We start from the raw sequence: 23,821 nt of genomic DNA, 5'->3' as shown, positions 1-23,821 counted from the left end.
ATATATTCAGCAGGAGACTTGTCCTGCTGAATATTCCCGACAAGCCATCCAGCTAAATTTAGTCAAATAATTTGTCCATTGACAAACAGTGGGCCGGATTTTAATACCTACGCGCGGGCGTAGATTTGTGCACTCAACCCGGCACGCACAAATCTACGCCCGATTTTATAACATGCGCGCGCAGCCACGCACATGTTATAAAATCTGGGGTCGGCGTGTGCATGGGGGTGCACACTTGTACACCTTGGGGTAGATTTTCAAAGGGTTACACGCGTAGGTTACATGCATAACCCCTGAAAACCTACCCCAAATCCCCCCTGCGCATGCCGAGCCTATCTTGCATAGTCTAGGCGGCGCGCGCAAGCCCCGAGACGCGCGTAAGTCCCAGGGCTTTCCTGGGGGGGCGTGCCGGGGGCGTGTCGCGGCGGCGCTTCACCCGGGGGCAAGGCCGCGGGCGTGGTTCTGGTCTGGGGGCATTCAGGGGGCGTGGCCTCAGCCTCCGGACCAACCCCCGGACCGGAACATGGTGCGCCGGCAGCCGGCACGAGCAGGCATAACTTCTGGAATAAAGTTGGGGGGGGTTTAGATAGGGTTGGGGGGATGGGTTAGGTAGGGGAAGGGAGGGGAGGGGAAGGTGGGAGGAGGCGGAAGGAAAGTTCCTTCCGAGGCCGCTCCGATTTCGGAGCGGCCTCGGAGGGAACAGAGGCCGGCTGCGCGGCTCGGCGCGCGCAGGCTGCCGATTTTGCTCAGCCTTGCGCGCGCCGATCCCGGATTTTAACAGATACGTGCAGCTACGCGCGTATCTATTAAAATCCCGCGTACTCTTGATTGCGCCTGGTGCGCGAACAAAAGTATGCGTGTGCGTAATTTTGTAAAATCTACCCCCTTGTGCGCCCTGAGCCCTAGGGGAGCCCTCCGCCCCCCCACCTTACCTTCCCTTCCCCTACCTAACCTGCCCCCCAGCCCTACCTAAAAAAAAACCCCATACCTTTGTTCTGCAAGTTGTGCTTGCCTCTGGGCAGGCGTAGGTTGTCCGCGCCGGCCAAGTGCCGGCACGCGATTCCCCGGCCTAGAGGCCCTACAGAGGCCTCTGGCCATGCCCCCGCCCGGACCGCCCACACCCAGCCCCTTTTTTCAAGCACTGGGACATACGCACGTCCCGGGGCTTGCGCGCGTCGCCGGGCCTATGCAAAATAGGCTCGGAGCGCGTAACCCCCCTACACGCATAAATCCGGCTGGATTTATGCGCGTGGGGCTTTTAAAATCTGCCCCTATCTCTTTAGGAGCTGATCTCTGATTTGATCTCACTGTGGATGAAGAGGGTGGGCAGAATTGTGGCAGTAATGAAGATTATCAGCAGGATTTTAACTGAATAAAACTTTTTTTTAAAAAGCCTCATCCACCAAAATGTAAATGTATTATAGTACTGCTAGACAGCAATACACAGGTCAGTTAATAATTCCAGCTGATTGAGCCACTGCTGTAAAGGCAGCACCACATCACAAGATGGAAACACTTCAAGACAAGTAAGGCAAGTAAGGCAGACTCTGACTCCTGGCATGAACGGTCCTGCTAGATCAGGAATTCCTAAGCCTGTCCTGGTAACCCAGTATAAGCACATTTCTCTCATGCATATTCATTATGGTTATCCTGCAAACCCAGCTGGCTGCGGGATCACCAGATGAAGTTTGGGAAACCTAGTTCTAGACTTTCAGGTGAGGACTCTCACCATTACCCTTCCTTGACTTTCATCCTTTTCACACTTACATTATAAGCTCTGTCATCCGTTCTGTACTGTGGAAACAACCCTTCCGCATATCGAGAGGATACAGGTCTTCCCAAGGCATACACATAGTCTACAAAATGACAAAAGCTTGTTAGGGTTGTAAAATTATGAAGTCTGATTTACACATGGATGACACATTGCTTTTCTCCAGAATACAGCAGAAGAATCTAGATTATGATTTGTTGGCCATAAATACTCCCTATCTGTTAAGTATAGATTTTTTATTGTATCAAATTATTTATACATGAAAAAGATCTGTCCAAGTTATTTTTTATCCTTGAAAACCTTGTCCAAGTTTTGTCTTTGAAAACCTTGTCCAAGTTATTTTTTAACCTTGAAAAACAGCAGTGTCCAACTTTAATTATTCCTCAGATCATAGAGTTTAACAAATAAATGCATCAGAACACAATTCAACTTAACCTAAACTTTATGTTTAAAATATGTAAAACTGGAAGGAAAAAGATAATGGCTGCTGGTTGGAACACCTCTTTATTTTTGTCTTATATTTTGTGTTTCTCTCCATTTTTTATAACAATTTTTTTTTTCTTTCGGTAGTTTTAATATTAATTTTTATTAGCCATGCTGAGTCATAAACAGAGAAAGTAACTTTTGTATTTGGAGCACACCATTGTGAACGTAGAAGCCAGCACCCTGCATCACTTTGTCATGCAAGACTAAGGGCTAATAGAAACCGCTGTGGCAGTGAGCAGGGATACAAGGAGCTGCTTCTCTTCCCCAGCACCTGAAGAGACATCCACCTCGGATGTCGCTTCCCCCCCCCCCGTGACTCAGCATGCCTGCAGACGCGTGGATCCTCACGATCAACATAGACTTGGCACCCCTGGAGCAGTAGACCCAGTCTGGTTAAGTGGTTGGCGGAAGCATGCTACAGATGATTAGCCAGCTCCCTGGGACAGCGTCTCTAGATAGTTTGTAAAGTTGGTAAAGTGACTTTAGAATATGCCTGGAAAGCTATTTTGGATACTATACAAGTTTTAACTGTTAACTTGCAATGCACACAAACATCTTTTGGGGATCTCAAAGTAAGGTTTCCGTTCCAAGATGCATCTATTGGAAATATTCAGAAAAAGGTGGAAAGTACTGAAGAGTAGCTTAGGTCTTCCCAAGATGTGACTACTGCTTTCATTAAAGGTTAATATTATGGGGGTCACGTGGGATGATTTGCTAGGGAGGACGTGTTCTCCCTGAGCTCCGGGTGCCACGGACTCAAATTCACCGATATCATCCCCCCAGAAACGGCGATCTGGTGTGCAGTGAGCTATTCCTGTTACAGCTCATGTCGATCGTGCATTATATGAGCAAATCACCACAACTGATGGCTGCACGTGGCGGAAAACGAGAAAAAGATAAAGACAAGCTGAAAGCGTCCGAACCCAAAATGGCGGCGAGCCCAGGAGACGCAGGCCCTTCGCAGGCAATGCCGCTCACAGTGGAAACACTAAAGGCTACTCTGGACTCCACGCTGGATGTAAAGTTAGCCGGGATCACGCAACAACTGGAGGAGGTAAAATCCTCATTGGCGGACCTTCAACCACGGCTAGATGGCTTAGAGGAGCGGATTGTAGGGTTGGAGGAAGGGCTCGCCGCCAATGTGGAGAAAACCAGCGTGCAAGACAAGGCCCTTACTGACTGCTTGCAGAAGGTGGACGATTTGGAAAATCGGCTCCGCCGAGATAATCTGCATTTCCTAGGACTGCCAGAGACCGTGGACGATCAAGGTCTGGTGGACTTTTTAGAGGACTGATTACCGGCAGCGGTGGGCCTCCCTGACCTGCAAGGCTCGCTACAAGTGGAAAGAGCGCACAGATTGGGGATACGCCGCGGCTCGGTCAAGCGACCTCGTATAGCGATTGCAAAAATTCTTAACTTAGCCATTAAGCAGAAAATCTGGCTAGCCTATCGGCGAAACCCGGAGGCGAAATACAAAAACTATAATGTGCGAATCACGCAGGACTACTCAACCCAGGTCTCACAACAGCGGAAGAAATTCTCAGCGATCTGCTCACAGCTTTTTGAGAAACGAACAAAGTTTGCCCTCCTCTACCCGGCCACATTGAAAGTTTGGTGGGAAGGGAAAACCCACCTATTTAAAACCCCGGAGGAGGCGCAGAAATTTTTGAGCACCTAGACTACAAGCCCCGCAACGACTCCGTGCTTGTATATTGCTCCCCACCAGATCTTATGAGCACTGGGACTATGGTGGGCCCAGGCGTGTTGGGCACCGGACGATGTATTTTATTTACACCCTGAGTACAGTTGGTCCAGCCGGAGTGGGCCCTAACTACTACGTGTTGGCGGACTATGCCGGGAGAAGAGGCTTCAGAGACCTCGGAGTTATCTGCCATACCGGGGTGATTACGCCTGGCGAGTGTTGCAGTTAACGCTCCTGAATTTAACGTTTGACTTTTGATTAGTTACTGTTCATCTCAGGGGCTGGTTTACTCTTCTCAGGGTCCGTGGCACCCGGACATCCTAAGCGGACTCCCCCTGATCGGGTATTATCTTGACAGCCCGATTGTTTCTATTTTTGTGTTCTCTAGGGAAAGGGGGGGGAGGGGGATGGGGCGCGGGGATATGGGGGTGGAGGAGTGGGGTTGGCATTGTGCTAGGATGCTACTTTATCAGGTGCGTGGGCTCGAATGCGTGAATGGGACAGATATGAATGTGAGGTTTCAAAGTGGTATACTTCAGGATCACAAAGTTAGGGGTCGGCTCTTCCAGTGTAAGACCGGACGGGGCCTACTCGGGGCGGGGGGCTGCTGGGACCCTCCTCCTCAGTTCTTGTTTTGGATTATATTGGTTGAGATATTTTTTCTTTATGTAGGCTAATTCTGAAACTGATTTCGTGGAACGTACATGGTATGGGGTCCCCTATTAAGCGCAAAAAAATGTTAACCCATCTAAAACGATTACGTGGGGATATTGCCTGCTTACAAGAAACCCACTTGACCGCCACTGAAAGCCAAAAGCTGAGACGGGATTGGGTAAAAGACTGCTTCTATGCAGCGGCTATTCGCCGTAAGGCGGGAGTAGCCATCTTAGTTAGCAAGACTACGGATTTTGTGGTGGAATGGACTATTGCTGACCCTGACGGACATTATATACTGGTAATTGGGAGGTGGAAGGGCCAATTGGTCACTATTGGTAATGTATACACACCCACTGACAACCCACAGTAGTATTTAAAAAAATTTGCAGACGTAATAATTTCCCATCGGGAAGGCCTCTTGTGCATTGCGGGCGACTTTAATTGTGTGATAGACAACTTGTTAGATCGATCTATGACGGGTAAGACCCGACCGGGGAAACGGGGGGAAGGAGGGGGGTGATTTTGTGACATGACAGGTACCTTAGATATTTGGCGAACAATACCCCAACGGATAGGGAATATACTTTTTTCTCGAATCCCCACCAGACCTTTTCCCGGATAGATTATATACTCCTTGCTCAGGAAGCCTTCAGAAATGTGGTCCGGACAGATATTGAAAACCCAGTTATTTCGGATCATACCCCTATCTCGATGACCATCAACTTGGGACCAAAACCGGGAGGGTCCACCTGGTGGCAATTCCCAAATAATTTGAAGGGGGACAAGGAGTTCCAAAAGTTTTTGGCGGACAAATGGATAGACTAAACAAAGAATAATGCACAGCACATTAACGATCCCCAATTGTTTTGGGAAATGGCTAAGGCTGTTATGCGGGGCGAAATAATCGGTTTTGTTAGTGCCCGCTATAAACGCCTTACCAATGACATTCTCCAATTAGATGCACAAACCAAGCAAGCTAGGAAGATCCTACTCTCCATCCCATCAGATACGCATCGTCAGGCTTACTTTCACCTCCTCCATAGACTTAACACGGGGTTACATCTTCGCGCCAGTAATACCCTACAGGTGGCCCAGCATAACTTTTTTCGCTATGGTAACAAAGTGGGGAAACCATTGGCTAACTTGGTACGAGTATCTAGGGCCCGCACTGCGATACAAGCAATGTTAAATATACAGGGCCAAAAGGTCACGGACCTTAAATCTATTGGGCAGGTTTTCCACTCCTTCTACACCACTCTCTATGCCGCGGACCCGGCCCCTTCCGAGGCGGCGGAACAAGACTTTTTCTCTAACCTGCACACTCCGTGTTTGTCCACCTCCCAAAGAGAATTCCTTAATCGCCCCATTCAGTCCTACGAAGTGCTCAAAGTTGTCAACACTATGGCCTCGGGTAAATCACCTGGGCCAGATGGCTTTTCGTATGATTTTTATAAAATGTTGAAAGTCCATCTGACTAAGTCCACTCTGACTAATTTTTATGTAGACGGTCTTGCCAAAAATAGCTTTCCGTCCACATTTAACAAAGCCCATATTATAGTCCTGCCAAAACCGGGGAAGGATCTGGAAAAACCAGAATCGTACATATCCTTGTTGAACAGCGACTTAAAGATATTGGCGAAAATCTTAGCAGATAGACTTGCACTGTTGATGCCCCAATTAATTACGGAACAACAGGTGGGTTTTGTTAAAGGCCGCTCTGCTACCGGGCATATTGTTAAATTGCTATCCGCAATGAGACTATGCCAATACCATGATAAACCTGCGTTAGCCATTGGCTTTGACAGCGAGAAGGCCTTCGATAGAGTTGCATGGCAGTATATGTTTTCTGTGCTAGCGCGTTATGGCGTGTCGGGGGAATTTGTAAAATACTTAGAAATTCTGTATCACCGTCTACAATCTTGTATCATGACCAATGGCTCGTTGTCAGACCCAATCGACATTAGACGAGGGGTACGCCAGGGCTGCCCCCTGTCCCCCCCTCCTGTACATCTTAACCATTGACCCTTTATTACGTAAAATAATGTCTCACCCTGCTATTCATGGATTTGACAAAAAAGGCCAGACTTTCAAGGTGGCGGCTTTCGCTGACGATGTTATGGTGTTCCTGACCCGTCCCCAGATCTCTCTGTCGCACCTCCTACAAGTTCAGGAACAGTTTGGATTATTTGCTGGTCTCAAGATCAACAGGGACAAATCGGAGGCACTGGATGTCGGGAGTACTCTACGCTTGAGTTGGGTGGGAACGTTCCCGTTAAAATGGGCCCCTGATGCTCTTAAGTATTTAGGAATTATCATACCCAAGAACTTGGATTCTATTTATCATTTAAATATCCACCCGAAATTACAGTCAATGACTGATACTTTAAACAAATGGAAAACTTTGCCACTATCATTAAAGGGCAGAGTGTGTCTCTATCAAATGGTGATTGTGCCAAAATGGCTCTACACCCTTCAGATGCTACCGATTTGTCTCTCCACACCAGATTTAGGCAAACTGGAGCGTGCTCTTGTTAACTTTCTTTGGGGAGGAAAAAGAGCTCGCATACCACTAAAAGTGCTATATCTTCCCCAACAGAAGGGAGGAATGGGCTGTCCTAATTTAAAAAATTATAATTTAGCCTGTAATTTGCGATATGTCCGGGACTGGATTTTTGGCTCCTCTTATTACCTCCCCAACACTGTTTTGCAGTTATGGTATGAAGTATAGTCTTTAAACTTTTTAATTCATGCAAAGTCAACGGAGGTTTCGCCTCATCTCAAAACCCACCTATTAGTAAACACGTGCAGATCCACGTGGGCGGCCCTTTGTAAAATGACCTGTCAAGCCCGGGGAATTACACCGTTTTTCGTTATTCATAACAACGGGTACTTCATTCCCGGTATTGGAGACACCCCCTTCCGACGATGGAACCAGGAAGGTTTAAAGTTTCTCTTCCAGCTGTCTGATCCACTTACTGGGATATTATATAGTTTTGCAGATCTCCAACGACAATTCCCTATCCCACGTACAGATTTTTACGCCTTTTTGCAAATTCGCCACTTTATGCAATCCTGTAAGCCACACTGGAACAATACTGCTAACACCGCAGCATTACAAGAAATTCTTAGCACCGGGCTCCATAAACGGCCCAAGATTTCTAGTTTCTATAAGATACTGGTTCAACCGCAGAGGGAATGTCATTTACAATCCCTTTATCAGAAATGGTTGGGTTGGAGTGAGTTTACCTTAGCTTACGATGTCTTTTTGCACTGTTTTACATCCATCCCGGACATATCCATCAATGAAGATATACGGGAGACCCAATACAAATTTTTATGGCAGGCTTTCAAATCCAAACTCTGTGACTCTCCTATGTGCAAAAAATGTGATGTTCTCCCAGGAACATACTTTCACGTTTTTTGGTCCTGCCCGGCAGTTCAAACTTTCTGGATGGAGGTCCAATCTTTCTGCACGCACATTTGGCATTGCAGGCTACCTTTGACACCTGACCTTTAGTTATTTGGGATTATGGGAAGGGACATTATCTCAGGACCCCGACGAAAACCATTGAAAGCCTTTCTAGTCAAAGCGGCCCTCATTGGGAAAAAAACGATACTTGCTAAATGGTTAGAGAGCTCAGCCCCATCATGGGATACCTGGTTTAAAATGATCCTCAGACTCTGTACCCACGAAATGTATGCTTACCGTCATCAATATTCTTCTACACAGGCCGACATTGAGCAAATTTGGACACCTTTTCAGAACTATCTACAACCTAAAACTGGGTAGATATAAGCGACTGGTTAACGGGCTCCATGCACACGGGATTGGTAACGTTCAAGAACCTGCACCCACAGGGAGAGGGGGGGGGAAGGAGGGATGGGGGAGGGGGGACTAGAAGATGAAAACTGGCGAAGGTACTGGGAGGGGGAAAAGATGTGGGATAATGTTTTGTCAACAGTGGTACCCAAAGGTTGACTATGAGAACTAGGGTTAAAGTTACTGGTATATTGTATATGGACGTCATTTGTTGTAATGACTCTCTTAACTCTCATAATGTATTGTCTGTTATCTTACCTCATGCTGCTGTTGGAAGTTTATGGTTACGAATGTTAAACAAAACCCAATAAACAGAGTTAACAAAAAAAAAAAAGGATAATATTATATTGTACTTAAAGATTTAGAACACTGAAAATACTTGCAAAATTAGGCATTTAAGATCAGTAACTGTTTCATAAGTAAAGAATATTTCTGGACTCAAATGTTCTAGAAAATATCTTGTGGCATGTCTCCAAATCCTAAAAGAGGGTATACCCTGCTGCTATCAAGAGCATGCTACTTGCCTATTAGGCTACAGGGACAATTAAAAACTTTAGAAGCTACAACTTTACAAGGAACTTGAATCTCAGGGAAGGACACACATTCAAAACAGGATCATAAGAGGACAAGAGATTTAAATAGGAGAGATAATATATAGTGCCACTCAGCATGTTCCATCATAAAAGTCTTTTATTTATGCAAATATGCTAAGATATACCCTCCACTCCCAGCAATATTTGTTTAATGTTAGGATTCAATATTTTATTCACTCGAGTAGGCAAATATATTGATAACTTTCTAACAAATATTTCTATACACCAAAATTTGAGTGAACTATGATATGTCCACATATTTCAGAGTGTTTACTGATAAGGGGTCTGCTTGCCATCCTCAGAGTATGAGTGGCATGGATAACAGAAAATATCCTGAAAACCCCAGCAGATTAGTCAGGGTTGGATTTGGTCAGTCACCGCCCCTAGGCAATGATTCAGTGTTGGTGCCATGTTTTCACCTCCCCCTCCCCCCATGGCATTCCTCCAAGTTCTGTCCAGCGCCCCACGCGCGCAGTTCCAGCGGTGAGCTTCACAGTACAGGGAATGTGGAGATTAGGGACAGGGCTTCTGAGTGCAGGTTTAATCCCCACATTCATTGTGCTTTGAGGATTGCCACTGAAACCAAGGGATGGCTGGGGACAGGAATATTGCCACCTCTCATATTTTAGCACTTTAGGCACAGGCCTAGTAGGCCTATGCGTAAATCCAAGCTTGGGACTGGTGTCCATGGGATTCGAGGTTGCTACCCTTGCTCATCAGGCATTAACAGTCAGACACATCCTATCCAGCTTCACGGCAAAGCTGAAAACATGCCCCTTCCAATAAGTATTTTAATATGGTGTGTGTTTTCTAAACTTTTACTGTATCCCCCTCGAATGGTATTATTGTTTTATAACTGAATTAATTTCATTCTTGAGAATAGTTATACAATCAATTGTGCTAACTCATTTAGACTACTGCAAAAAGCTATTTATATTGGTCTTTCAAACTGATCAATGTGAAGAACTCATTTGCTGCAAAATGTGGCTGTCAGGGTATTGATAGGTGGTAGAGGATGGGAACTTGCTACCGTGATGTTAATTTCACCACACTGTTTATGATCACTTTATGAGTGACTTTTAAGATTATTATTTTTACATTTTGCGCTCCAGCAGGCTCAAGACCTATGTACAACATGTGCCCAAAAAGGCTCTGTGGTCCATTCTAGATGGTAATTGGATGGTAATTCCTTCAGTAAAAACAGTTGGTAAAAGATTGACTAGGAGGAACGCCTACACTGGGATGGCCCGTTCCTTTTGGAATTCACCGTCATTAAACATAAACACCGTGCCTAACTACTTGTTTTTTTCGAAAGGCTGTGAAAACTGTCTAGCTCAATAAATAGACCATCAGCATGGCAGGCTCACTTACATACAGGTCGATACAGTAAGGCCGCGTTAGAAAGAGTGCGGCAGTGCCGGGCGCACCCTCGTTCGCCGCACACACAGTCCTCTCGATACTCTATTTAAATTGCTTGCAAATGCAAGCCGCGCCTGCGAAGCTTAATACAGCGCCTATACAGTATCCTGGGTGCGCTGGTACCTGTCATTTCAAATGTCATTTCAACTGACATTTGAAATGACAGGTACCAGGAAGTACCAGGAAGTGGATGGTTCCCCCCCTCCCGAAGCAAGGCGCAGGGCGAAAATTAAAACAAAAGGGAATAAAGTGTAAAAAAAGTAAACTTACTGGCGGGAGCCGGCGGGCGCGCGTTCGAGGCGGGAGCGAGTTCATCGAAGCGGGAGCCAGCAGGCGCGCGTTCATCCAGGCGGCGGCGGGAGCCGACGGGCGCGCGTTCATCCAGGTGGCGGCGGGAGCCGACGGGCGCGCGTTCATCCAGGCGGCGGCAGGAGTCGGCGGGCGTGCGTTCATCCAGGCGGCAGCGGCGGGAGCCGGCGGGCGGGCGTGCGTTCATCCAGGCGGAGAGAGCCGGCGGTGAAAGCAGCCTCCAGCAGCCCCCGCCGGCAATGAATGAATGCATGCCTGTGTACGCCCGTGCAATTTCGGTGCTCAAGGCATGACGTCACGACGTTTGACGTCACGGCATGTGACGTCGGCGTTCTATAATGCCCTGCCTTCAGCACCGAAATTGCACGGGCGTACACAGGCGTGCATTCATTCACTGCCGGTGGGGGCTGCTGGAGGCCACTTTCGCCGCCGGCTCCCTCCGCCTGGATGAACGCACGCCCGCCGGCTCCCACCACCGCCGCCTGGATAAACGCGCGCCCGCCGGCTCCCACGGCCGCTGCCGCCTGGATAAACGCGCGCCCACCGGCTCCCACGGCCGCCGCCTGGATGAACGCACGCCCGCCGGCTCCCACCATCGCCGCCTGGATAAACGCGCGCCCGCCGGCTCCCACCGCCGCCGCCTGGATGAATGCGCGCCCACCGGCTCCCACCTCGATGACCGCACGCCTGCCCGCGTGGAGATGGGGGATTCGGAAAATGACATCCAAGGTATTTATACCCATTTTAGGTTTTCTTTTGTGGGAAAGTTTGCCGTCTACCCTTAACCCTTGCCTCTAACGCAGGGGTAGGGGTAGGCGGTAAGCTAGCAGGTTAAACGCGGGGCAAAATGGCAGGGTAAAATAGCGATAGTCGGGGTGCGCGTTACTGAATGGGAGGGAATAGCTAATTTGCTCGTTTACATCTGATATACATGCCACGTGCGGAAAGGGTTACCCGGGGATTTAAAGAGGCGGTAAGAATCGGTTAAAGGGGATTGTGTATCGCAGGAAGGGCTAACGCGGCCGGAAAGTGAGTAGAAAGCAGGTTAGGAGCAGGGTAACCGCGGCCGCACTTTACAGTATTGAGCTGATAGAAAGGGGCTGAAGTCTCTTCAGTTAATGGTATTGGTGCTGTGTTTGTTGAGCGTATTCAGACAGGGTTGGGAGGGGAGGCTTTGAATCAATTACTACTTGAAGAAGAAAGTTGTATTTGATTGTAGAACCAAGAATTTATTTTTATAATTCTGAATATTTTTTGATACTGTACAAATTCATTTATTTTATGGTGGTCTGAGAAGAGTTAGAGGGAGTGAAGTTCCTAGATTATTATGAAACCTCAACACAAAAATTGGGTCAATAGAGTATTATAATGTGTTCCTTAGCTGAACTGTATATACATGTTGCAGGTTGCCACCTGGGCTGTGGAAATCTACTGACAGTCCTCTGGAACTCACACAACTCAGAGCCTGCCACTTGCAGTAGAAAGCAACTTCAGTCCATGCATCAATGTTCACTTCACATTTATAACTTTCAGTTCCTTTCTTGAGACACCAGCAGGATCAACTCAATAGGATACACAGCCCAAATCTCAGGGCCATATAAAACCTGCTTCCCAACTGTAGCTTTTCAGGATTCAAAATCCCAAAGTGCTTCCACGTGCATTGGTAGTCACCTGCAGGCCAGGCCAATTCCTCAGGGCTACTATGTACAGTCTTCTTTCCAACTGTTCCTTTGCAGATTCCAAATCCCGAACCAAAGGCTGAGGGCATCTCTGCATCTGGGTCTGGGTAAGCCCTCTCTCCTGGCTCCCCACCTACCCCATCTTCTGTCTCTCCTTCTCTTCCGGATAGACAATGCTGTTTCCCTTAAGAGAGACACGCTGATTCTCTGCAGTAGCTTTGTAATCAGCCTTAGCTGTGTCTATCAATTATTACCACACATTTCTGTAGCTACTGCCGTCATTCTAACTGGTTCTCTGAGAAGGATCTCCAGATTATATTTCCCAGCACGCCTGTGCTTCCTGCTCCTTCTGGCTTTACAGTCCCCCTAGCAAACTCTTGTGCACTTTTTCTTTCCACCTTAAGGCACTCCCTTTAGCGCTCCCTCTGCCTTCTGGAAAATCTAAATGTCCTGTCTCTCCAGGTTGCTTCTGCCTATGTGAAACCCCTGTTTAACCACAGTATCGTTTACTTATTGCTGTAAGCCATTTTGTATCAATAATTGGTGAAAAAGGAGGACTGAATATGCTGCTTTAAATTACATTTTTGAATATAATAATTTTTGTTTCTATATTGTACCCCATGCCAAAGCTAGGTAGGAATAAGGTTGACAGATGTTAAAAAAGAAAATGGAGCTGCCTCTGTGGTGCAGGATAGTGTAAGAATCCCATGACAGGATTTTAAAGGCTGGGACAACAGCCCAGAACAAAGAGGTGTATGAGAACCAATATGACAGCCACCCCTAGGCTTCCTTCCCTTAGTCCCGGCTTTTGAAAAGGAGATGGTATTTTACCTTCTTTATGCTGAAATCCAATCTGTGCCATAACTTGGGGGAAGGTCAGCTTATTGCTCTTGAGTCCATGAAGCCGAAGCCATTGAAGGGATGAGATTAGAACCTGTGCATCCAACTCCCACCGAGATGCTCTGGGACTCATTTTCTCTGAGATTGATTTTCGTTCTGCTTGCAAAGTCAGTCTCCTTTTCTCGAAGTTTTACTTTTTGCACCCAAAGAAACCTCTGCAAATGAATGGAAGAAACACAGCGACCATCATCCTAAACGTTTTCATGGTTCGGTTAGCTCTATATCCCACCATTCACCTCACTTGTTTTCTTTCGATAATGTCCATCCTCACACATATCAGTACTTCAGATTTAAGTTGTTGAATAGCACAGACTTCCCACTAAATGGCACAGGAAAGAATGGTTATTCAGAGCTGGCTATGCAGCAGCCAAGAAGATTCTGGCTCCAGACTGTCCAAATTGACCAAATTGCTTCACCCAAATCTTCTCATATTTCATCTGTAAGTATTCCATTTTCAAAAGGGTCCCACCACCTAACTTCCAAAGTGAAGCAGTTAGATTAGGCCCTTTGAAAACTAGCCAGAGCTGAGCATCTAAACTTAGTAAAAATTAGGTTGCTAAATTTAGCTGCTTTAAATATGGGAGTCCCTAGGTCAGAGTTTGAGCAGGGAAGAGAAATTAGGCATGGTGTTCTAATTTTCAGTGCTAGGATCTTAACTTAGACAACTAAAGCTAAGTACAGGAATAGCTGACTTAAATGTAGCCTGTTATATTTGCATGCAGGGACCTGAAAGTCCCCCTACGTCCCAATCAAACTGCCAAAATATCAAGTCTTCCCCCACCCTTCCCTGACTGCTCCATAATCCCTTTCCCAGCTGCCGATGTCAAAAGCACTGTCTCCTCCCTGCTCCGACAGCCCCACAATGTCCCATCACCCTCTCAATGTCAAAAGCAATAACTATCCCACCAAAAATCTCTCCAAAACCTCTCAAAAGTGGGCATCATCCCCCCACTCCAAACTTCCATCTCAGCCACCATTCCTCCAGAATCTATTACAGCAAAAAGAACATCTTTCAAAAACTGAACAAGGGATCCAAATGAAGAAAACAGGAAACAGCATAAGCACTGACAAGTTAGATGCAAAACAGTGATAAGGAAGGCTAAGACAGAAAACTCATAATAAAAACTTTTTCAGGTACATTTGAAGCAAAAGGCCTGTGGAGGAGTCAGTTGGATCATTAAATGATGAAGGGGTAAAAGGTACACTAACAGAGGACAAGGCCATAGCAAAGAGTTTAAATGATTTCTTTGCTTCAATTTTTATTGAGGAGAATTGTAAGGCAGATATCCGTGCCAGAAGTGATATTTAAAGATGATGATTCAGAGAAAATGAAACAAATCTCAGTGGATCTGGAAGATCTAATAGGGAAAATTGACAAACTAAAGAATAGCAAATCACCTGGACCGAATGGTATACATCTCAAAGTACTGAAAGAACTGAAAAATGAAATTGCAGACCTATTATTAACCCCTAATCTATCATTGAAATCAGCTATTTATTTATTTATTTATTTATTTATTGGGTTTTATATACCGCTCAAAGATGATGATTCAGAGAATTATAACTGACTTATAACTGTTCTAGCAACTATGCATATAAACAAGCGCTAAACCATGTATATAAATTATTAAGAGAACGTTTACAAATTATCATGAGGACTGCTCCTTGCCTCCCTCGCATACTCCAATGTATATTATAATCTTCGTCCCCCTTCTTATTTCCTACTCCAAGTTTACACATCCTTGTTATAATGTAACTTTATACTCCTTCAAATCGTCTCTGTTTGGTTGGTTATAGATTCTACTTGTTCGATGTAAACCGAGCTGATTTGATTTGTATCAAGACATTCGGTATATAAAAGCCTTCAATAAATAAATAAATAAAATAAATATACCGGGGTTCCTGTATGAGATACAGATCACCTCAGTTTACAGTGAAACGGTAAACTTTGCCCATGAGCTATACATAGAACATTGATCATGGGCTATACATAGAACAGTAGATAACAATGGAAAACAAGAACAGTAGAAAACTTCGCTCGTAGGCGATGCCAATATAGAGGTAACGAGACTTGGCACAAACTGGTACAAAGGGTACATTAACTTCGCTCAAGGGCTGTACATAGAGCAATATGGGCTGTACTTAGAGCAATATGGGCTAAAACAGCTATGGTGCCTGAAGATTGGAGAGTGGCCAATATAACACCAGTTTTTAAAAAAGGTTCCACAGGAGATTCAGAAAATTACAGAACAGTGAGCCTGATGTCAGTGCTGGGAAAAAATGATCAAAAATATCATAAAGAACAAAATTGCTGAACATATAGTTTCATAGTTTAATGGGACAAGCCCAACATGGGTTTAGCCAAGGGAAGTCTTGCCTCACTAATCTTCCACATTTTTTTGAAGGCAAGAATAAACACGTGGATAAAGATGAGCCATTTAATATCTGTATTTTCAGAGGACAAAGCCTCACAAAAATAAGCCCCATTGCTTTCTATAGGAAACAATTAGAAGCTGTTAGAATGCTGATCACCCCAGCATTTCTAAAGCCACCACCATCACCACTGCCCTTCCAGCACAGAGCAACAGAGCAGAGACAGGGAAAAAATATAACTGAAGCAGCTGATGAAGGAGGGTGCTGACAGGCACTTTTTAAGTCTCCTCCCCCACACTTCCAAAGTAAACACATACACAACATACCACACCACACCCTCACACAGGTGACACACTACATCACATAGACAGATCCCCATTCCCACACATCCATCACTCACTCCAATATCCCCACACCCACACAGACAAGCACGTTCCATACCCTCCCCACACACACGTACATACACATCACCACACTCAAACGCCCCACCTACATACACACATACCCACACAACTCCAGACCTACCCCACACATACACACCCGCAACACAGAGAAACAGACCTCACACATCTTTTCTTTTATATTTCTGTTGTAATATGTTATTACATTTCAATCTGTCCTTTTATAGCAGGTTTTGTTGCCTATCTGGTTTTAGTTTGTTTTATGTTTAATGTACTTCCTTATGAAACCACTTCAGATGCTCCAGAATGCGGCAGCCAGAATCTTGACTAATTCCAGAAGAAGAGACCACATCTCTCCCATTCTAATAAATCTACACTGGCTGCCAATACAATACAATGTAAATAAGCCTGATTTAGAATTATCGTATAGCTTATGTAAATTAACAAACGATGCCTACTAGCCATTATGAGGCCCCTGTCTCATTCCCATACTCCATTGTATATAGTAATTTACAGTATATAGTAATTTATCTTTCGTTCTCCCCCTCTTTTTTTTCCTTCTCCCAGTTAAGGCAACCTTGTTATAATGTAACTTTATGCTCCCTCAAATTGTCACTTGTTAAAATGTTGTTTATTATTCTGCTTAGTTCGATGTAAACCGAGTTGATTTGATCTGAATCAAGAAAGTCGGTATATAAAAGCCTTAAATAAATACATAAATAAATAAATACAGAATCCTACACAAGTCCTTCACTATCATCCATAAATCCATCCACTCCCTAGCCCCCCTCAACCTCCAAATCCCCCTCAGACTTCATTCATCATCCAGACCCATCAGAGCAGCCTACAAAGGATCACTGACTGTTCCCCCAATTAAAGCGACACACCATATTACACTCAGAGACCGGGCCTTCTCTACAACAGGCCCTGCTCTTTGGAATTCCTTACCACCTGATCTCAGACTTGAACCTTGCCTGCTAACTTTCAGAAAAAGGCTTAAGACTTGGCTATTTAAACAAGCCTTTCCCGAGTCTAATATCCAAGGAGAGATCCTACGGCAAGCGAGCCCTACAGATTCTACCACCCATTGAGAGACCTAACAAGGCAATATAAATATTAACGACAAAGAGACATTACTGCACAATGTAAATAATCTACCTCTGTAAAGTTTATATTCATTCCTATCTATTTTTTCTCCTTCATCCCCCAGTTTCAACGACCTTGTTATATTGTAACTTTTTTGCTTCTTCTGCACTGGTTAAAAGAACAAAGTTTTTCACACCCCTGTTATTTGTAAACCGGCATGATATGATTGTATCATGAATGCCGGTATAGAAAAGCCTTAAATAAATAAAAAATAAATGAATGAATGTTTTTATGGAAACTGCCTAGAAATATTGATAGGCAGTTTATACATTTTAAATAAATAAATAAACAAACATACATACAAACAAACCAACCACCTGCTCACAATCTTCTCCACTGCCCCAAATTTCTACCCATATCTAAACACCCTAAATATATACAGTATATAACCCCACACTCAAACACCCCACCTACATACACACACATACAAACTCACACCCCCATACAACCCCCCCAAGTATAAGCCACACACATCAAATACTCAAAATCCATTCACATTCCACCCAACACACCCATGCACTCCATACTAGACAAACAGAGACGCACACCTCCTCACACACAGACTCCACCCAGAGAGCCACACACACATACCCCCACACTCTTCACTACCTCCCTCCACACATCTATGTTGGAAAGAATTCCTGAAACAATGTCTCTGCATTCTTCTCCTACTTGTTCGAGATTGCAATTTCAGCCTTTGAAAAAATAAATCAACATTACATGATAAATGTGAAGTCTTAAAATATAAAAGGCTTTTTACGTATCTCACAGTCCTGAATGGCAAAATAGTGTCATAACAAATTATACATACAGAAGGAAATGGCCCTAGATCTGTATTGCAACGCCGATGATGGAATTAATTAACAAATGGGTCCATCTGGCAGACTGCAACTACAATAATAACTAGAAGTCCTAATGGAAATAGGAGTTTAAGGAGCTGGGTCTATGCAGCAGGCAGCAAGCACAGTAAAAACTAAAAGACGTAGTGGAAATGCAGGCACTCAAGTAGCTGGGTCTATCCAGCAGGCTTTATGCTCATATTGACCAGTTCACTGTACCAAGTTGGTTGTTGGGCATCATTTGGAAAGGCCACAGAAATCTGGTCAGATGTTTGAATAACTGCTGCATTAGTGTTGACTATTTGGATTATTGCTTGACTTTGTGGTCTGACATGAGAGGGGAAAGGTGCTGTATTTAAACTATAAAGGGGGTTTTGAATGGTCAGTGTTGCAGTGTGGACCCTTGGGCCGAGGCGGGGTTGACACTACCAGCGAAAGGAGGTCCCCTCTGCGGGTCCCCGTTGTCAGCAGGCAGAGCAGAGTGGTGCAGAGACCCCACTGGACCTTCACCACTACCAACCCTTGTTACCCTCAGGTTGAGCCCTTGGGTTCCGGGACCGGCTGAACTTAGGCGCGGGTCTCTGAGCAATGAATCCAGGAGGATGACAGGCAAAGGCAGAACCAGACAGGCCAAGGTCAGGGGTAGGCAACAGATAGGCGAATCCAGGGAACAGGCCAAAGGTAAGGACAGACAGCAGACAGACGAAATCCGGGAAACAAGCCAAAGATCAGAATGAGCAGCAGACAGACAAAATCCGAAGATCGTACCAGGGTCGAAGCCAGAAGAACCACCCAAGGAGTAGGAGAGCGGGTCCGGGGTGGGAGCACAAGTCCAGGAGGAGAGGAAGAGCAGGAACTGGAACAGGAACATGGAGAAGCAGGAACTTAAGCAGGAACACGGACAAGCAACTTGTGGACTTAGGAGAATGCGACCTGTTGCTGAGGCAATGTTAGAGCAGCAGAGGCAGCCTCCCTGCTGATGTGGGCATCCAGGACCATGGGAAGTTTTCCCGCCGTGGCACCTTTAAGTGTTGAGGGGGGCCGCGCGTGCATGGCTAGGGAAGGCTGAAGTTGGCGGCGCAGCAGCAGCAGTGCCGGCTCCCCACCACGCGGGAAGGATGCAGCAGTGGCAGCTTCGGGGCATAGGAGGCTAAGTGTGGCTGGCCGTGTGTTTTCTAGGGTGTACAGCATGAAAGCTTTGGAGAAGTTTTTTTATCCAAAATGTTGGATGCTGGCTCCCAAGAGTTTTTCTCTGGGCCGTATCCTTCCCAGGATAATAGTTACTCCCATCTTTTGTTCCTGTGGTGAACGTTCAATACTTCTTTCACTTGGTATACTTGATTTTCATCAAAAGATACCTTCTGCAGGGTTGGGGCCCCCCTGATGGGCCAGGACAACACCACTGGTTTGAGAAGAGAGACGTGGAAAACGTCGTGGATCCTTAAAGTCGTGGGGATCCGGAGTTGGTAGGTGACAAGGCCAATCTGGCGCAGGTTGGAGAATGGGCCAATGTAATGGGGTGCTAACCTCATGGAAGGAACTCAAAAGGTAGATGTTGCGGATACTCAGCCAGACTTTATCCCCAGGTCTAAACTGGGGAGCGGGGCGCTGGTGTCTATCCGTGAAATTCTTTGCTTTCTGAGCTGCCTTTTGAATCATGCCTTCGGTCCGGATCCAAAGGTCGTGGAGTTCCTAGGCTGTCAGTTGAGCTGCCGGCGAAGGGATGACCAAGGGTAGAGGAAGTGGTGGAAGTGGTTGTCTCCCATATACTAATAGGAATGGAGAAGATCCAGTGGCCGCATTAATGTGGGAGTTGTGTGAAAACTCTGCCCAGGGAAGAAGAGTGGCCCAATTGTCTTGCCTTTCATTTACAAATGCCCGGAGAAAAGTTTTAAGGGTCCAGTTCGCACATTCTACTTATTTATTTATTTATTTATTTGTGGTTTTTATATACCGGACTTCGTAGGATAACATCAGTTCGGTTTACATTATAACTTCAAAATCAGCCAAACAGAGGCTTTACATAGAACTTATAGGAAAACAGTGAATAAAATAAAATTAAATAAATTAAACTTGTCCATTCGCCTGGGGGTTGTAGCCAAGGTAAAGTCTAGGTTGATGTTGAACTTGTGACAGAGGGCCCGCCAGTACTTTGGAGGTAAAACTGGACACCCCGATCTTTGGTAATGTGTCCTGGCAGCCCATGGAGACAAAAGATGTGAACAGCTTAGCTAGCTCCAGGGCGGATGGTAAGGCTGGGAGTGCAGTGAAATGGACCATTTTGGAAAAGAGGTCAATGGCAACACAAATGGTGTGGTTGCCGCTAGATTGGGGGAGGACTACCACAAAGTCGGTAGACAGGTGGGTCCAGGGTTCCTTGGGGGCTGGCAGCGCCTTTAACAGCCCCCAAGGTCGCCCCACCAGGGGCTTTTGTCAAGCACAGGTGGGGCACGAATCCACATAGGCCTTTACATCCCAGTCCATCTGAGGCCACCAATAGTATCACTTATGTAAAGTGAGGGTTTGGGCCTGACCTGGGTGGCCCGCTACTTGAGAATCGTGGGACTACTCCAGCATGTGTTGTCGAAGCTTAGCGGGAACCACTGTTTTTACGGCAAAAATGGTGTGGGAGGCAGCCAGCAAAATCCGTGCAGAGTCAATCACATATCCAGGAGGGTCCAGGTTCTCCTCGGGGTCGAAGGACCATGAAAGGACATCTGCTCTAATGTTCTTCGCGGCTGGTCTGTACCTTACCACAAAGTCAAAACGGCAGAAAAACAGGGTCCAGCGAGCCTGACAGCATTTAATCGCTGGGCGTGACGAAGGTGCTCTAAGATTTTATGATCTGTGTAGATCATAATAGTGTGTCATGCCCCTTCTAGCCATGGTGCCATTCCTCGAAGGCCAGCTTTTAGGCCAGAAGTTCTTTATCCCCAATACCATAAATCCTTTCCGCGGGGGAGAATTTTCACTAGAAGTAGGAGCAGGGATGGAGGGTCCCTTTAGGAGAGAGTTGGGCGAGGACTGCCCCAACTGCGATAGCAGAAGTGTCGACCTACACAATGAATGGACAGGTGGGATCCGGGTGGCGAAGACATGGCTCCTGTAAGAAGGCCTGCTTCAGTCTGAGGTACACCGAGATTGCTTCCTCTGGCCACTCCTTGGGATTAGCCCATTTCTTGGAAAGGGCCATGAAAGGGGCGACCAATTGAGAAAAGTTGGGAATAAAATGTCTGTAGAAATTGGCAAAGCCAAGGAACCACTTTGAGGATCGAAGTCCAGAGGGCTGGGGCCAGTCCCAGATGCAGGCCACCTTTCCTGGGTCCATGCAGAAGCCAGTATTAGAGATAATATAGCCAAGGAAAGGGAAAGACTCTCGCTCAAAGATACATTTCTTGAGCTTAGTGTAAAGTTGATTGGCCCGCAGTCGTTGGAGCACCTGCCGCACATTCTGTCGATAAGAGGAGAGATCCTTGGAGAAAATAAGGACATCACTTAAGTAGACTATTACGTTAACATACAGGAGCTCTCTGAAGATTTCGTTCATCATGTGCTGGAACACTTCAGGGGCATTACACAGGCCAAAAGGCATGACCAGGTACTCATAGTGGCCATCACATGTGTTGAACACGGTCTTCCATTCATCTCCTGGTTTGATGCGGACCAAGTTGTACGCCCCTCGGAGGTCCAGCTTAGTGAAGATTTTGGCCCCTTGTAAGCGATCCAGCAATTTTGTGATGAGTAGCAGTCCTTTTTGGTACTTGTGTTGAGGCCCCGATAATCAATACAGGGGCAGTGGGTGCCGTCTTTCTTAGACACGAAAAAGAACCCCGCTCCCACCAGAGATAATGGAGGGGCGAATAAAACCTCGTTCCAGATTCTCCTTGATGTATTGTGCCATGGCCTCTGTTTCTGGGCGGGACAGAGGATACACTCTTCCGCGCGGTAGGACAGCATCAGCGGTCAGGTTGATGGCGCAGTTGTAGAGGTGGTGTTCGGGGAGGATCTCCACCTTTTCCTTCGTGAAGACATCTGAAAAGTCTGCGTACTGCGGAGGCAGGTCATGAGCGGTGGTAGCGAGGAGCACCATGGGAAGTCACAAGACAGGTAGGAGACACCCTCGATAACAGCGGGAACCCCATCTACTAAGTTGAAGGGTCTCCCAGTCGATAGTGGGGGAGTGCAGTTGCAACCACGGTAACTCGAGGATGTCCGGGTGTACAGCTTTCTCGATCACATGGAAGGTGATCTCCTCCAGGTGCAGCAGGTTGCTGCGAAGACACAAGGGAAGAGTGGTCTCCATGACTCGTCCCGGAAGGGCATCTCCTGAGATCATAAGAGGCCGGTCCCGCCGGATGGTAGGTAACTTTAGGTGTTTCACCAGGCTTTTCATGATGAAGTTCCCTCCTGCTCCAGAATCAACAAGAGCCTGGGTCTGAAATTCCCGGGTATGCGAGCGGAGAGCTACAGGAAGGATGAATTGGGGAGTAGGATTAGTGAAGCCTAGGACCGTCTCCATAACGGGTCCTAGGCTCAGGAGTTTCCCGGCTTCTCTGGGCCCTGGGCAAGGAAGTGGCCTTTCCTGACACAATATAGGCATAAACCCATGGCCCGACGGCATTGTCTCTCTTGCGGGATCAGTGGGCTTTGCCCTAGCTACATGGGCTCATTGGGGTGACCAGAGCAGAGGAGGTACTGGTGAGTGGGTGAGAGAAAGACGGAGCCAGAGTGATGGGGTGACGTGGTGTCCGAAGTTCTCGGGCTTGCAGCTGGAGGCGCCGGTCAACCTTTCCAGCCAGGTCAATGAGCTCATCCAAGGACTCTGGGAAGTCTCTGGGCACCAATTCGTCCTTAATTCGCGAAGATAGTTCTTCCAAAAAGATGCTCTTTAGACAGTCCTCCCTCCAACCAAGTTCCGTTGCCATGGTGCAGAACTCTATGACATAGTCGATGAGGACCATGGTTCCCTGGCAAAGGTGCAAGATGTCCAACCCTGTCGTGGCTAAACAGCCAGGCTCGTCGAATGTCTGCTTAAACATATGGACAAAGCACTGCAGGTCCTGAAGAAGTGGGTCCCGATGCTCCCACAGGGGTGAGGCCCAAGCCAAGTCCTTCCCATCAAGGAGGGAGAGAATAAACAGTCTTGATGACATCTGTAGATAATTGTGCCGGCTGCAGGGTAAAGTGCACAAAGAATTGGTTGAGGAACCCGCGGCACTACTTGGGGTCACCAGCATATCTAGGAGGAGCCGGAAGGTGAATGGTGGGGCCCACAGGTGCCATTTGAGGAGGGTTAGGGAGGGCTCTCGAGGCATTGAGGCAGGTGTTTATGTGTTCCAACGATGTTGTCAACACCTCCAAGAACTGCTGCTGTTGCAGTTTCTGAGCCAGACCTGGTATGGCCTGGAGACCTGAGAGGTCCGCCGGGTCCATGGCCTCAGCAAGCTGTTGCAATGTGGAGCCTTGGGCCGAGGCGGGGTTGACGCTACCAGCGAAAGGAGGTCCCCTCCGTGGGTCCCCGTAGTCAGCAGGAGGAGCAGAGCAGTGCAGAGACACCACTGGACCTTCAATACTACCAACCCTTGTTCCCCACAGGTTGAGCCCTTGGGTACCGAGGCTGGCTGGGCTTAGGTGCGGGTCTCTGAGCGACAAATCCAGGAGGATGACAGGCGAAGGCAGGACCAGACAGGCCGAGGTCAGGGGTAGCAGCAGATAGGTGAATCCAG

The 23,821-nt window shown here is 46.7% G+C and overlaps 1 protein-coding gene across 1 annotated transcript in view; it reads right to left on the bottom strand.

The window, feature by feature from the left end:
• The window catches only part of VWA3B (von Willebrand factor A domain containing 3B), a 632,585-nt gene that overhangs the window by 593,871 nt on the left and 14,893 nt on the right, over positions 1-23,821 (bottom strand). The window contains exons 3-4 of the mRNA XM_029603312.1: positions 13,268-13,491; positions 1,768-1,856 (exon numbers count right to left, since the gene is read on the bottom strand). Of these exons, the coding sequence (XP_029459172.1) occupies positions 1,768-1,856; positions 13,268-13,409 (231 nt within the window). The 5' untranslated portion in view covers positions 13,410-13,491. The remainder of the gene's footprint in view (positions 1-1,767; positions 1,857-13,267; positions 13,492-23,821) is intronic.

Source organism: Rhinatrema bivittatum, chromosome 5 (genome assembly GCF_901001135.1).
Source record: "Rhinatrema bivittatum chromosome 5, aRhiBiv1.1, whole genome shotgun sequence".
NCBI lineage: Eukaryota > Metazoa > Chordata > Amphibia > Gymnophiona > Rhinatrematidae > Rhinatrema > Rhinatrema bivittatum.
Note: the sequence above shows the minus strand (reverse complement) of the source record. Positions and strands in the feature narration are given on the sequence as shown.